The sequence below is a fragment of the Amborella trichopoda genome, chromosome 11 (genome assembly GCF_054954075.1).
Source record: "Amborella trichopoda isolate Santa Cruz 75 chromosome 11, AtrichopodaSantaCruz75HAP2 v2.0, whole genome shotgun sequence".
In the NCBI taxonomy this organism is placed as follows: Eukaryota; Viridiplantae; Streptophyta; class Magnoliopsida; order Amborellales; family Amborellaceae; genus Amborella; species Amborella trichopoda.
The window spans coordinates 15,171,104-15,187,074 of NC_142346.1; the positions used below are offsets into that span (position 1 = coordinate 15,171,104).

Sequence of the window (15,971 nt, forward strand, 5' to 3'; positions counted from 1 at the left end):
CAAAAGGACTCGAAAGACAGAAGACTCGCCCTGAAGGCAAGACAAGTCTCATGAAGAAGAACATTATTCCCACAAGGTCACAAACATACTCTAGAAATAAATACTCCAAAGGAAAGAAACTGACAAAGCAAGGGGGGAAACTGCTAGAGATGTAAGCTCGTCTAGCCAGCACGACCAAACCTTCGGGATTGGCTAATAGAACCTGCCCCCGACTGGACTCAGTAGACGAGACCCAAAGTGGTACTCTGAACGTCAAAAGCAAACCTGGTGTGGCAGAAAATAGTGCCTACCAAAGCAAACCAACGAACCCAGATCAAATGGGAACAATGCCCTTCTACATGGCACTCAATTGCCAGACGGTCCTGATTCTGACTGGTGAGATCTGTACAAAATCCTCAGCTTCAGAATCACCAACAGTCCTCCTGAGGGTTAGGACTTCCACAAGATCCCTCAAAAATTTCTCTTCTCCCTCTAAAGTCTCCACTGATGGACCCACAAATAATGCATCCCTATGTTTGAGCAGCCTAATCACACCATTACATGAATCTCCTCGGCTTTCACATGGTCCTGTGGCTAGGAAGAAAAAAATTAAAAGACGAAGGAAATTTTTTGAATGATTGTACTATTTACTTCTCTTGAAGCACAACATTCGGCGGGGCAAGCTGTTTGAACGTATTTTTCAGCATCTTGTTCCTGGTAGGAAGCAGGTCAATAAAAGCCTGCAAACCAGTGGAAATTTTTGACAATCTCATAATGGCCACAAAATTGGTCAGTATCATCATTAGCACTTCAAAAGACCACCTGCTGCGTTTTATAGCAATCAGACTTGTCTAAGGCAGTGAACACAAAGAAACAATTTCAGCAAAATTTGTCTCTAGCGTCCAGAAATGGACCTTGTAACTAGAGCCATAATTTTGGGGTGTCAAATAGCTATGTGACCACTTCCATTAGATTTGACACGGTTGAAAATCCCTATGGGTCAAGTTTCGGCTTAATCGGGCACTCTAAGACAAAGTTATGGGTAAAATACCGAAAAGGAGTAGGCCGCACATTATTCCCGTGTGGCCACCCTGCACTAAAACACCATTAAAGGTGGCTGTTTGCACAATCACGGGGAGTCACTTTTGAAGTTTATATCTCAGTCGTTCCAAATCGGATCACTCTCAAATTTGGTGAGCGTGTTCGTCTCATCAAAACGAACGATTCGATATATGGTACGCCTCGTGACGACGCCCACGCAGAGAGAAAAACTAAATCAAAGTCGCTAATCCATGAAGGAAGTTACAGAAAATTCAGCAGCAGCACGCCTCATTCGAGCAGCCAGATCACTATGCTCATATACCCGATCGACACAAAACCAATTGCATTAGATGCGTGAGGTCCGAGGCCATCTCTAGTATGAACCTTGCATAAGATGAATAGCTGTATTTCACACATGAAGGCATCAAAGCTCCTGTAAATTTTGACCGTCGGATTTCAAGATTTTGGCTAAAAACTCAAACGACAAAATCTTCATCCGGACATAAAATCAAGTTACGTTCACTGCAACATGATCGTGACAACATGCTCAGTGTGATTCAATGAAGAAATCACGAAGAAACATTAAGGAATGAGCACACAATCGATCCGAAGTTTTTAAGATTCATCCAAGATTCAATTCTCATGATCATAGCTCAAAAACATGATTTGTGGCTTTAAGTTGATATCAAAATGATCGTCATCCCTAGCCCCACAAGAAAACAATATTTTGATCAAACATGCATCAAAACGACCTCGGGTTAGCCACGGAAGATCACGCAAGTTCTTGGGAAGCAGTAGGGACTGTTCTGGAATTCCACATATTGTTAGGCATGGGCAAAATAGTCTTTTTGCACCCATTTTGAGAATTTATTTAAATTCAATTAAATTGCAATTATCTTCAATTCTAAGTAGCTTTTGGTTGTACACTCACATTTTAGCCCAATTCTATATAAACAAGCATTGCCTCATTGTACAAAGGACGGATTCATTCTTCTTGGATCAATCAATACAATTCTGATTGTTGCTTGAGCTTGTGGGTACGTCTTGGAGAGAGAGAGAGAGAGGAGAGAGAAGAAAAAGGTTGATACCCTTCAAGCAGGTAGCTTTCTCTCTCCTCCCCTCTTTCTCTCTTCTCGTCTCTATCTTTTTCTCTCTCCTTCTCTCTTCACATCTCTATCTCTTTCTCTCTCCTCCTCTCGTCACATCTCTATCTCTTTCTCCCTCCTCCTCTCATCTCGTCTCTATCTCCTCCTCTTTTCTCATCTTTATCTCTATCTCTCTCTTCTCATCTTTATCTTCTCCTCTCTTCTCGTCTCTATCTTTTTCTATCTCTTCTCATATCTATCTCTTTCTTCTCTTCTTCTCGTCTGTATCTCTTTCTCTCACATTCTCTCTTCTCATCTTTCTCTCTCTTCTTCTTGTTCTCTCTCCTTCTCTCTTCTCATCTTTATCTCTCACTCTTTCTTCTTCTCATCTCTATTTCTCTCTCTTCTTCTCATCTCTATCTCTTTCTCTCCCCTCTCTCATCTCTATCTCCATCCATTCTCTTCTCTTTTTTCACAGTTGTTGAAGCCTAGCGCTAGTTGGATTTCTCTCTCTTTTTCTGTCAGTCGGTGAAACCTAGCGCCGACTAGATTTCTCTGTCTTTTTCTGTCAATCGGTGAAACCTAGCACCTACTGGTTTTCTCTCTCCTATTCTATCAGTCAGTGAAGCCTAGCACCGACTAGATTTCCCTCTCCTCTTCTATCAGTCAGCGAAGCCTAAAATCAGTAGGTTTTCTCTCTCTTCTTTTATCAGTCGGTGAAACCTAACACTGACTAATTTTCTCTCTCCTCTTCTTTCATTCCCAACAACGGTTGGATTTCTCTCTCTTCTCTTTTGTCATAGTCGATGAAGCTTAGTACTGATTGGATTTCTCTCTCTTCTTTTGTCAATCGACGAAGCCTAGCACCGATTGGTTTTCTCTCTGCTCTTCTGTCAGTCAGTGAAGCCTAATGCCGACTGGATTTCTCTCTCCTCTTCTGTCATGGTCAGGGAAGCTTAGCACCGACCACATCCCCTCTCTCTTCTCCTTTGTACAACACAGTCGGTGAAGCCTAGCACCGACTGTATTTTCTCTCTCTTCCTTCTAACACAGTCGTTAATGCTTAGCCCCGACTGCGCCTTCTTTCCCTCTCTCTCCTTTATCTTCTCATCTTTCATACTCTTCTCTTCCTTTCTTCTCCCTCCTCCTTTTTTTCCCTTCTTCTCTTCTATTCTTTCTCATAGCCTTAATTCTGCCACTCCATCGTTCAACTAAGAGGGATTGAAGTTAGCCTCTCATGGTAGTCTTGACGTCTAGTCGTAATGTTGTTGTCCCAGAATTACTTGGCCCGCTTTATTGTCAGGACAGACTGACCATCGTGCCTAGCTAGTAGGTATTGGTAAAGATGTCTAGTAGTAATCCTGTGATCCGGTCTTAGTTATGAAGTCCGTTTTGCTACCACTTCAAGCCAATTGCTCACCAGCTTAGTCACCGCTCCATCCTCTCGCTTAGTCGAATTCTTCTCTCCCCCGTCTTTTTTCTCTTCTTCTTTTTGAAAGCACATGCTTGTGTACGTTCATCAAAGAGGAAAAGGGTGAAGTCTGACCCACCTATCTTATAACCTTTGCTATATATGTGTGTGATTGTAGAAAATAAGAAGAATACAATTTAGGGGAGGCGATTTTGAACCAGTTTTATTACTGGAGGGTTTTCTTCATGATCTAAGAGGGCACCCACGTGAACCAGCCCGAGTAAGTCCCGAACCCACCTTTAAATTCCTCTCTCACCAGTTGGTAACACCTACCCCCATTCTCGAATGAGGTTCCCGAGAGACCGATCTCAAAAACGTCAGGTCTTCCTTGAAACCCGAGACATGTGCCGCCCGATCCACAAAGGATCCAGAGGGCGAGATCGAGGCACCTAACCAGTAACTCCAAATCACTTGACATCTAGTCGAGGCAGGGGTTTTTCCCCCATCTCCCACTCTACACGACTTCATTTTTAGGCAAGTCCTCTTTGCCGAAGGAGGTCACTCCACCATCATAAGAACAGCTCAGGGTTCACCCTACACGGACATGGAACCCTGAAGGCGTGCACTACCGTCAGTCTCAAAGGCGGGACTCTAAGAAAGCCTTATTGTGAGCATGGGGGTATGATTCTAAAACTACCCTCTCAAAAAAAAAAACAAAATCTAGGTGTCATGAATGAAAACCCGAGCGAGCATTCATGACACTTACACAAGAATTCAGGGGCGTTCCCAGTAGGCTCATGAATTCACTCTCTCCTCCCCTTTCTCGAAGAAGGCGAGAGGCAAAGTATGAAGCAAGGGATTGAAGAAGAACCTCAACGAATTAAACGTGAAAGAATAAAAAAACCAGTTGTCTTATTCATATACAAAAGAGGTTACAAAATCTGTGTGGGCCACCAAAGCCCATACATAAAACGTAAAGGGAGAAACATGGACGATATCAAAAGAGGCCAAGCGCCTCTCGCATGTTCGTCCTCAGCTCCCGCATTGCCTTCAAAGGGACCTCATGGATTCTGGGAAAAGTGAGGAATACTGTGACGAGCCAAACTTTTCCCAGCCTGTTGGAAGAGCCAGTGCCGGTTGGAAGAGCCAACGTCGGGTGAGTTGGAGAACAGGCCAGTGCCAGGTGGAAGAGCCAGCGCCAGGTGGATTTTTGTGAAGAAGCCAGCGCTGGGTGCATTGAGTGTCAGCTCTGGTTGGATGGAGTGCCAGCACCGGTTGGATTGAGTAACATCGCCAGTTGTGTCTCTGACGTGCATGAGTTGAGTATGCCACTTGGTGAATGCACGTTGTTTGAGTGCCACATGTCCAGATTTTACAGTCTTTTGGTGACTCTTGGCCAGCCACCTCAACCCAAGAGTATTTAAGCTCCCTTCCTCACCCGTGCCACTCATTCTTACTTCATTTCTCTCTCTCTAAGACATAAGGTAGGAAGAAGTGACTGTTGGTGGGCAGACATAGTTGGGTGAGTGAAATCTATGAGGAGATAAGTGGAGAAGACACCATTGTTGTTTAGATCCATCACCATTGCATGATAGTCGTACGGATGTATGGAATTTATGCATGTAAAATGACAAATTGGGGCTCTTGTTCTATGAAAATGGTCAATGTCAAGAATGAATGCATGATTCCTAGATTATGTAAGAAATGCATGTTATGCATGATTATGTGTGTGTTCACATTGTGAGAGAATGGTTGTTATCATGTGCCTCACCATGACATGAAGATCATCCAATGTATGCTTGAGACATGTTGTATGCCTTTGTGAAATTCCAGAAGTTTTCATGTTCTTATAGAAGGTTTTTGAATAGCCAAATGGGGTCTGCTTGACCTCAAACCACCCACATTAAAAAGATATACGAGTCTAGTAAAATGTTTGTTTTCACCCATTGCTGAAATTATTCATACAAATGAAGTTATATTTCAAAATGGAAAGGTATATCATTATTGACTGTTTTCCTAGATGTTTTAATTAATACCATTGTGGTCATTGATTTTAGTTAACCAAATAAAGTACATTTTCAGCCAAACCACAGCCATTTGAAAGATATTTTTATGGGATAAATTTTCATGAAGAAACTATTTGAAAAGCTTCCCAGGTTGAAAGTTATACTTTATTTTATGAAGGTATGTTACTGTGGGCAGTATTGATAAAAATCAAAACTATTGTCTTGTTTACCACGATTTTTCAAAAAACCAAATGAAATCCATATGCTTTCTAGTTTGATTTTTTAGAAATATATACGTCTTGGCTTAAACTTTGATTTTGAAATCGTCATAAGTTACCTTACGGTTTGAAAGTTGTTGTGTTATGAAGCAAAGTACGTTTCTGTCCACTGTGCACAACAAGGAACAGTTGGTTAACCCTCATTTCCTTGAACCTTTAAGAGGTAAACTATGTCCTATTGTCTTCAAACCACTCCCATGGGAGGGATAAGTGTGTTTGGTACGAAATTGATTTTGGAACCATCTTCAAAATCTAAATGGTCAAAACGTTAGGACCCCAATTGTAAGCGCTCGTATGCATGCATGATAATGAAGTCATGCTTTGCTATGACATGGAAGTATGATTATGATGAATGCCATGTTGCAATATGAATTGCATGACTTTAATAATGCTTGTGCTACATGTGAATGTATACCTATTGTGTGAATAATGGTATCGTAATGTGAGAATGGATACCTACTGTGTGAATGATGATATCATGATGACTTTTGTTCTTCCTTTTCCTTCTCCTTTGTTCATGTGTATAGGGAGGCCAATGTCTTGGTTGACTCTTTTGCCAAAGGAGACTCCTTCCTTTCTGAATCTATTGTTTCTGATTTTGTAATATCTTTCTAACTTAGTACAATTTCGGAAGTTCTACTAAAAAAAAAAGCTTCTTCCAATCGGTACTTCAATTACATAGGCCTCAATTGGGATCCACACTTATAAGCCAAAGTACCGAAACCTATCAGAAAATTGTGGAAACACATAAACCTTTCTGTACTTCCTTGAAGGTAAGGATAAAAGCAAGAAAATGCAATTGAGACATGGCTTACCATGACGACAGAAACACATGAATTAAGCATGTAAAAGCTAACTGTGTAGACGGTAAGAGATTGAAAGTAACTCTCCTTGATGAGAGAGGTGTCAGTGGTCAAGAGCCTGTCTGAGAGCATCACAAACCATTAAGAAAAGAAAAGGACCATTTGGATGATATATACAAGGATTTGAATATCACGAGGTGGAAGATATTGCATAACTAAATATGTGTCATAAGAATATTAAATAATGGAAAAAGTTTATATGATCGTGAGGCCTAAATTATCAAATTAAGGTGTGCCCTAAAAATTCACTAGAAGGGGTTATTTCGACGCTGAAAAATCTTCAAATCAGTTATCTCTACCTCAAGATATATGGACATGGGAAAAAATAGATTCAAGTATAAGAAAGAGTACATCTTGTAACATATTGTTTAGACCGTCAATATTCAAGTGTTCATAGATCTAATAGATCTACACTATGTTTCAACTTTAAATTTCATAATTAGACATAAAAATAAATTTTCTGGCCATCACATTGATTTTTTATACTGAAACATCATATTTCAGCACTATTTATAAGTGCCCCTTTGATTGATTAAGGCCTCTGCCTTATACAAATTACACCCTTAAAATATATAAAGTTGTGGTATCACACGGTGGCATTAAAGCAAAAGGTGTAGTTTGTATAGAGCGAAGGCTCTAAACCATCAAAGTAAAGTGTAACTTTATGTCAAAAGATGATGTTTTAGTACTGGACATCTTTGTGATGACCTAAAACTTTATTTCATCTTTAATCATAAAATTTAAAGCTTAAAAAATAATGTAGATTGAGTAGATCTACGAACACTTGGAAAACTTGAAAATTGACAGTCCAAAAATGCATTACAAGATACAACTATTTCCAAGATTTGAAATCTTTTTTTCCATGTCCATACATCTTAAGATTGAGGATGATCAATTTGAGGATTTTTTAGCATTGAAACAACTTCTTTTAGTGAATTTTTGAGGTGCGCCTTTAATTTGATTGTTTAGAGCCTCTCTTTTATATAAACGTTTTCTTAAGAATAATTGTTTCATGTGGGCTGGACCGCATTTGTACAATATGAGGTCCAGAGGTATAAAGCATCCATCTTAAAGATGGATGCAAATAGGTGGTCCATCTAAAAACAATTGCAACTAATGGTCCAAATGTTTTTTTAATACAATTATTATTTCTAGTTTTCAAACTGTATTTTTTTTTTCATATTCATGATCTCTATCTTAAAGATTATATTTCTAGGATCAAATTATATTTAAAAAATATATTTATTGCCAAGCCCGTATCTGCACATGTGCGGGCTTGGCCGCATGCCGCGCCTTTCCCTTAAAGGCATCAAAAGCTCTTGGAGGTACACGTCATGATCATAAGTCCGATATAAACAACTTGGAGGTCCTCCATGAGCACACATAACATAATGGTCCCTTAAATAAAACATTTGTTTCGGATCAACTAAAAAGTAAAACAGCAATTAGGAATCAAATAACAAGAACGCAGTGATTAAATAGTTCAACTGGTATGATTTGGTAAATTTCTTTTCATTTGTAATTTATATTTCCTTCACCGTTGCCCATGTATAAGTTTCATCAAAATTCGAACCAATAGATTTAGAATAAATTCTAGTTGGAACGCATAAAGAAAGTCCCAAATTATTTTCTCAGATCGGATGTTGGGATCCGTGGATTTTTCCGGAAAAGTCCATCCTGGAATTGAGAATTTCTAGAAATGTCAATTCTTTGTTTGGATGCATCCAGTATAAATAAAAAAATGCAAATTTTATATTCGGATTGTTTGGATTATCTTTTTTTAAAAAATACAAATTCTCTCTCTATCTCTCTAAAAATTTTGAGATAGTTTCTCTCTCTAAAAGTTTTTCTAAAATTTTAATACTCTCTTTCAAAACTTAAAATTTAAAATAGTTTTTCTTTCTAAAAATTTTGAGATAGTTTCTCTCTAAAAATTTTATCTACTTTCTTTCTAAAATTTGATATAGTTTCTCTATCTAAAATTTGAATATACTTTATCTCTCTAAAACTTAAAATTTGAGATGGTTTCTCTTTACAAAAATTTTGAGATAGTTTCTCTCTCTAAACAATTTCAAATTGTTTTTCTTTCTAAACAATTTCAGGTAGTTTATATCTCTAAAATATGATATAGTTTCTCTCTCTAAAATTTAAAAATACTTTCTCTATCTAAAACTTAAATTTGAAATAGTTTCTTTCTAAAAATTTTAAGATAGTTTCTCTATCTAAGAAATTTTAGGTACTTTCTCACTCTAAAATTGATATAGTTACTCGCTCTAAAATTTTAAGATGCTATATCTCTCTAAAACTTAAATTTTGAGATAATTTCTCTCTCTAAAATTTTCATGTAGTTTCTCTCACTAAAATTTTAATATACTTTCTCTCTCTAAAACTTAAAATTTGATATAGTTTTTCTATCTAAAATTTTTCAAATAGTTTCTCGCTCTAAAAATTTTAGGTACCTTCTTTATCTGAAATTTGCTAATGTTTCTCTCTCTAAAGTTTTAAGATATTATCTCTCTCTAAAACTTAAAATTTGATATAGTTCCTATCTAAAATTTTCAAATAGTTATTCGTTCTAAAATTTTAATATACTTTATCTCTCTAAGTGTTAAAATTTAAGATAATTTCTCTATCTAAAATTTTTTACATAGTTTCTCTTTCTAAACATTTCAAGTACTTTCTCTATCTAAAATATAGTTTCTCTCTCTAAAGTTTTAAGATATTTTCTCTCTCTAAAATTTAAAATTTGATATAGTTTCTTACTCTATAAATATTCTGATAGTTTTTCTATCTAAAATTTGATATAGTTTCTAATCTATAAAATTTTAATATGTTTTCCCTCTCTCTCACACAAACATAAAATTTGAGATAATTTCTCTTTTCTCTCTAAAAATTTTAAGTAGTTCCTCTCTCTAAAATTTAATGTAGTTTCATATCTAAAATTTTAAGATATTTTCTCTCTCTAAAATTTAAATATGTTCTCCCTAAAACTTTAAATTTGAGATAGTTTCTCTCTCTAAAAATTTGAGGTAGTTTCTCTCACTAAAAAAATTTGTATATTTTCTCTCTCTAAAAAATTTCGTATACCTTTTTCTCTAAAATTTGATATAGTTTCCTTATCTAAAATTTTAATGTGTTTTCTCTCTTTAAAATTTGATATAGTTTCTCTCTCTAAAAGTTGAATACATTTTTCGTTCTTCAACAGCAAAATGGATCATTTCCATGAAATATCAATTCCGCCTATTTTGGTGGAATTGAGATTTCCAAAATTTCAGTTTAAAATGAGCATTCAGGAATCCAACATAAATCTCAATTCCAACGAAAATGTCAATTCTAAACGAACCAAACACAATTGACCAAGTTTTTTCAAAAAAAGTAACTCCTGAAAATCTAAATCCAATGAGCCAAACGAGCCCTAAAATCTAAATCCAATGAGCCAAACGAGCCCTTAGTTGCTTCCGTTTACGTTAACATATTTTTTAAAATTTTTGGAGGAAAATTTTGTATGTTGCGCCAGAGCCTCATTTTTAGTCGTCCAATCAAAATGAACTCACCTAACACTGTGCACTTTTATATCAAATTGAAAGGGGAGTGCCCTCGCCTTATTGGAGCAAACCTATTATTAAAATAACGATATAAATAGCTCTTGAATTTTTAAGGGTATTTTGGTCATTATCAAAAATACCTATTTTTTATTTTTATTAAGTGCCTCCTAAGTTGGAATTCTCCAAATTTCACTACAAAATTATTTATAAAATACAATGCTTTGAGCCGCATAAAGAAGATCAGACGCTCAAATAGTAACTAGTGACGACTTGCAGGCAGTTATTACAACCATCTATTCAAATCAAAATGATTGGGAATGGGAGTGTTTCACTTTTATATACAGGGTAGTTTCCCAGTTTTGGATGTCAAATCTTTAGAAACTCAAAACTATTTTGTTTTCTCTAAATACTCATCTAAAGTGGATCCCAAAATTTTACAGCGATAAAATACCATATGGATCATTTCCTCATGGGGTAAGTGCACAGTGTGCTCTCACTCGAGATGCAGGATACACAACCATTATTTAAATTAAAATAGAAAATCAAGTGGTAAAATGACGCCAAAATATATTGATCCATCTTTCCTATCTTTAGATGTTGTCCCAGCCACTCTCATTCAATATGAAATTCAATCATGAAGTTAGGAAAAGAGCCCGGGTTTAATTGGTTAGCGTTTGAAGGTTTGCAATGCTATATCCTATGCTCAATTTTTACAAGGGCAAAGGCCCTCTCCCCCACTGACTCGTCCAAAAAAAAATCAATCACCAAGTCATTGACCATTTATTAAAAAAAAAAAAACAAACATCAGGGGGTGCGTATGCATGATAGGGCTATGGTACATGTTTGGCGCTTGCTAGTGATGTTTGGATTAGAGAAGGCTTATTTTCTTACTTCCTTTCTTTATAAAGAAAAAAGAAATTTGGGTAAGTTCACTTAAACAAAGCATGATTGACAAATTAAAGAAGGGCCACCTTAAGAAGGCAAGCTCTCAATTTTCATCTTGGAAAATGCCCTGAAATGTGTGTGTATATGAAGGTAAGCATTGTTTTCAGGTGTGAATATTAGAGCCTTACATTAGAAGAAGACACAGTCAAGGAACAAGAAATGTTGAGGTTGGTAGCTCTCTCAACAAAAGACAGAGGACAAAGGAACAAGTTTCGAATTGAGAGGGCAGCTCCATTCTCACTTCAATTCTTAGTTATCACCAGTAGTAGCAGCAGTATAAAGCTGGACCTCCCTGCCATTAAGGGATTGAAGGGGCCTGGAATTTTGGAGGTACCCCTTCTCCAAAGGAGCCTTCAGTGCAATCTCTTGCTCCTTAGAGAATTCCCTCACCTACATTCATCCATGCACATCATCAGTGTAAAATGGTAAAAATTAACCCCCTTTGATACTCTTAGATCTAGTTTAACAAGGATGTGAACGCTGTTTGCATTGGCTCAATAAAATCTTGAAAACTTACTGAGATTTTATCATTTTGGGATTTTTTTTTTTTTTTTTTTTTTTTTTTTTGAAAATCTTGTTTGCAAAGTAAATAGAAAATCTCTAAAATTAGCATGTCTAAATTGTTTTTTGAGGATGAAAATTTTGCTGGTCATAACCATAGTTACCAGGAGCGGGAGTGGGAGCGGTGCCTGTTCCGGTAGCGGGAGCGTGGGATCGATGGCAGCTCGAAGCTTCGGAGCTCTGAGAGCGAGATCCGGTGAGGGTAAAAGTCACGGATCGAGATCCCGTTTGAACAAGGAGGGAGATCCCGATACATTGGGATCGAGATCCCTATTTAAATGGAACACGTTTCATGTATTTACGAAACGAGCTCCAATTTGAATAAGGAGCGAGATCTTGAGATACTGGGATCGAGATCCCTATTTGTCAGGAACCCGTTACATGTAAAATGGGATCGCGCTCCCATGTCTATTAGGATCGCGCTCCCATCGACAACAAGAATGAGATCCCATTTAACGATGAGTCTCCCTCCCATTTAAACAATATCGCGATCCTATTTGGATAGGATTGAGCTCTATTCATTGTAGGATCGCGTTTCACATAATAATGGTTCGTGCCCCCGTCGCAAAACTCCACTTATATGAAGAATCCAATACCATTACATATGACTTCTTGCACCAACTAAGCATAGCAGCCCGTTCCTATACAAATGCAATCTCAATTTGGTTACATTTATACACAAATGTTCTATCCATCAATGGCCCATGCAGCTAGATCTATGCACAACCAACCCTAGATGTCCATGGATTAATTAAATCACATTATTCTAGTATGAAATAAAGTCTTCTAATGCTATGATTAGTTAATGTTAATATTATTCAAATTTGCATACATGATACGAAAATGAGCTTTACGTTGGAAATATATTGCCTAGAATTTGGGTTCTATTTGGATGAAGCCTAAACATATATGGTTACTGTTATGCTTAAATTCGGGAAATGCATCACCGTTATTTTTTGGTAGAAATAACGATATGAAAATTTTACTAAAAATTTTAATTTTTTATATTTAAATGTTAATTTTATTTAAGAAGTTTTTTTTTTAGAAAGTTATAAAATGGTAAAATAAAATTATTCAAAATTTAAAAAAAATTATTGTCATAGAAATAAAGGTAATATTATATATATATATATATATATATATATATATATATATATATATATATATATATAAATCCAAATTTGGGAACTCATTTGAGAATTTATATAGTATTTTATAAAATCAAAGATATAGGAAAAGGTTTATATAAGGTTCCAACGGTAAAATGTAGAACTAAGGATGCACCCCACGAATCCATCAGAAAAGGTTGTTTTAATGTTGAAAAAGTCCCTAATTGATAATCCCGACATCAAGATGTGTGAGGGTATTAAAAAAAATAAAAAATTCAGAGTGCCAAAAACTGTGCATCGTGCAACATATTATCTACACCGTCCATTTTAGGAATTTTCATATGTTTATAGATCTACATGATTTTAACCATTTTTGGAGCTTAAAAGTATTTAATTAGATATGAAAATAGATTTTCAATTAATCCTAAGAAGTTTTTACTCAAAAACTACATGACATAAAATTTGGTGGTGCGTCTTAATTGCATTTATTAAGGCAAGGATATATGAAATTGGAAATCCATGAAGTAGAGGGAGCGAAATCCGTTGTGTATGGGATCAAGATTCATGCTTTAGCGGGAGCGAGATCCGTTGTGAATGAGATCGAGATCCATGAAGTAGAGGGAGCGAGATCCATGTTTAATGGAAACGAGATCCCTGAAGTAGAGGGAGCAAGCTCCATTGTTAACGAGATCGAGAATCCTAAAAATTGGAGCGAGATCCCAAAAAAATGAAAACAAGTATTGAGCGAGATCTTGACTACAGAGCGCCGGAGCTGGAGCTGGGTCTAGGAGCGGGAGCACCACCCTAGTTGGGCGCTCCCGGTAACTATGGTCATAACTTCTCTTCTTTCTTTCCTCGCATTGTTTTCATTTATGTAGAGCTTAAGAATTGAGATTTTGATTTATGGAGAGAGAGAGAGAGAGACACCTTTCCAAGGATATTCCATGTGACATTCTCAGTGCAAGGAGGAGTCGTAAGGGAGCCCAAGTATGTGTAGTACTTGAGAGTGTTCCTTCTCAATTGCTTGGTCTTAACAGCCTCAAGGGGTACCACTGCCTCTTCATCCTCAGAGCAGTTGTCCTCAGCCAACTCCTTAAGCTGCTCTTCCATCTGCACACCAAACTCCTACCATCAGGACTCTCTCTCTCTCTCTACCAAGAGCTAGGCTAAGAGTTACCTGGCTTAGGAATGGGTCAGGCCCCCCATATTGGTAAAGGATTGACAACATAGATATGTTACCATCCTTGCTTTCATGATACAACTGAACCTCCAATGGAAATCTACCATACAAATATATTGCCATTGCATTATTTGAATCATAAAAACCGTCTTAAGAGTTACATGAAAAGGATGATAAGCCTTAAACAAACAAGGAAAACCCCCCAATAAAAAGGATGATAAGCCTTAAACAAACAAGGAAAACCCCCCAATAAAAAGGATGATAAGCCTTAAACAAACAAGGAAAACCCCCCAATAAGAGTATTTAATGAGAAAAAAAAAGGATGTAAATACAATTCCAAAACGAAAAAGAGAAAATAGTCAAGATTACCTTTCCCCATTGATAGTATGCTCTGAAGGCAAGTGCCAGTAGAGCTCCTTGAGCATATTGCTCTTTCCATCAGAAAGAAGCTCCCCAGCATCCTCGGCCCATCTCAACTGTAAATTCATAGATGAGGATGATGATGATGATGATGATACAACGATGACAATGAGTAAATAAAAATAAACAACATCACATGTATCTTCTATTCCAAGAGATTTTTTTTTTTTTTTATTTTGACATAAATGCTCTTTTGACTTCTCCATTGATTAAAAAGAAAAATATATGGAGAACATTTTCCAAGAATAATGTTGGCCTTTTTTTCCGAATTGTGTGATTCCATACCCGCATGCATGTATGATGGAACATTGTTCTTATTTTTAATATTTGTTTAATTTCAGATAATCTTTTCCCCATCAATACATTATCACAAATTAGGGCAATAATAACAACAACAACGTTCACAATAGAAATAATACGAACAACTAAAAAAATATTAAGCGCAACTAACCATGACACGATTGCCATCGTTGATTAAGGAAGCATTAGCTTGCTTGTAGTTCCTGGTAAGAGGAGGCAGATCTTTGTTTAGGGTGAGGTCGCCCTTCACAATATTAATGGGGGATTGATTACTTCCATGAGAGCAATCCTTGAAAGCAGGGTGCAGACTGGCCCATAGTGCTGGCTTAGTTGCACCATCATAACCAAATTTCACCTCTAAGATTATAAAAAATAAAAAATCAACACAAAATTAATAGCCAAATTTCACATTCACATAAAAACTATAAAATACTAAACACAATCAATAACCAATTTGGATCTCCCCCTGTTTATAACCAGAACCCAAAAGGAAAAATAAATTTAAAAAGGAAATCGAATTTAATGTAATCCTCTCCTCTTCAACCCACCACAACCAGCTAAAATGGTAACCAAATAAATAAACTACCAAAATTTAAGTCTCAACCCTCAACCCACCATCTTGAGAAAAACACAAGAAAGAAAATCAACACTACAATAGAAATAAACAGAAATTTCATCCTACAAAAATAAAAATAAAAATGGAGAAAAAATTGGTCAAACCTTCAAATGCTTTGGCACTGATAACAAGCAAAGCTGAGATTACAAAGATGAAAATGGCACTTGTATTCGCCATTCTCGGTTGGTGAGGGGAGGAGTTCTTGAGAGGAGGGAGAGGCAAATGCTGTAATGGAAAAGGTTTCTTTTATTTTCTTTTGAATTCGAATTGCTTATTTTTCTGGTGCGCTCTGGTTTTTGTGGGATGGAATGGTTCAAAGAGAGGTTTTAGGCAAATTGGTCGTCTTTATTTCGACAACTAGTGGACCTTTCCATGTGTGTGTGTTCCACCACTGGATTGAAGAGTCCTCCTAAATAAAGGCTTTGGAGGTTTGAGATTTGTGGTGAAACTTGTGTTCTACCAACTCAAAAACCACGAAACTATCGTGCCATCTACTATTATTATTCATATAATTGGTATTATTATTATTATTAGTATTATTTTAGACAATTCGTGTTTAGGCACATTTTCCTTGTAATCAAATGCAGTAGTCTCGTAATAATCAATATGGTAAGAGGAACTGGTTTGGAATG

General features: G+C 36.6%; 1 protein-coding gene across 1 annotated transcript; it reads right to left on the minus strand.

Annotated features, from left to right (window-relative positions):
• Positions 1–11,253: 11,253 nt before the first annotated feature.
• LOC18444844 (alpha carbonic anhydrase 1, chloroplastic) lies at positions 11,254–15,737 on the minus strand. The gene is made up of 6 exons (XM_006855002.4): positions 15,444–15,737; positions 14,875–15,080; positions 14,373–14,479; positions 14,001–14,103; positions 13,751–13,933; positions 11,254–11,543 (listed from the first exon to the last, which is right to left on the minus strand). The coding sequence occupies exons 1-6, from the start codon at positions 15,514–15,516 to the stop codon at positions 11,403–11,405; spliced, it is 813 nt and encodes a 270-aa protein (XP_006855064.1). The 5' UTR covers positions 15,517–15,737; the 3' UTR covers positions 11,254–11,402.
• Between the last annotated feature and the right edge of the window lie 234 nt (positions 15,738–15,971).

Bases quoted from the DNA above. Each gene is read 5' to 3' on its own strand.
- LOC18444844 (XM_006855002.4), bottom strand. From the start codon at position 15,516: ATGGCGAATACAAGTGCCATTTTCATCTTTGTAATCTCAGCTTTGCTT. The intron at 14,480-14,874 runs GTTAGTTGCGCT...ATGAATTTACAG, and splicing joins ACGATGGCAATCGTGTCATG to TTGAGATGGGCCGAGGATGC. The intron at 14,104-14,372 runs GTAATCTTGACT...TTTGTATGGTAG, and splicing joins CATACTATCAATGGGGAAAG to ATTTCCATTGGAGGTTCAGT.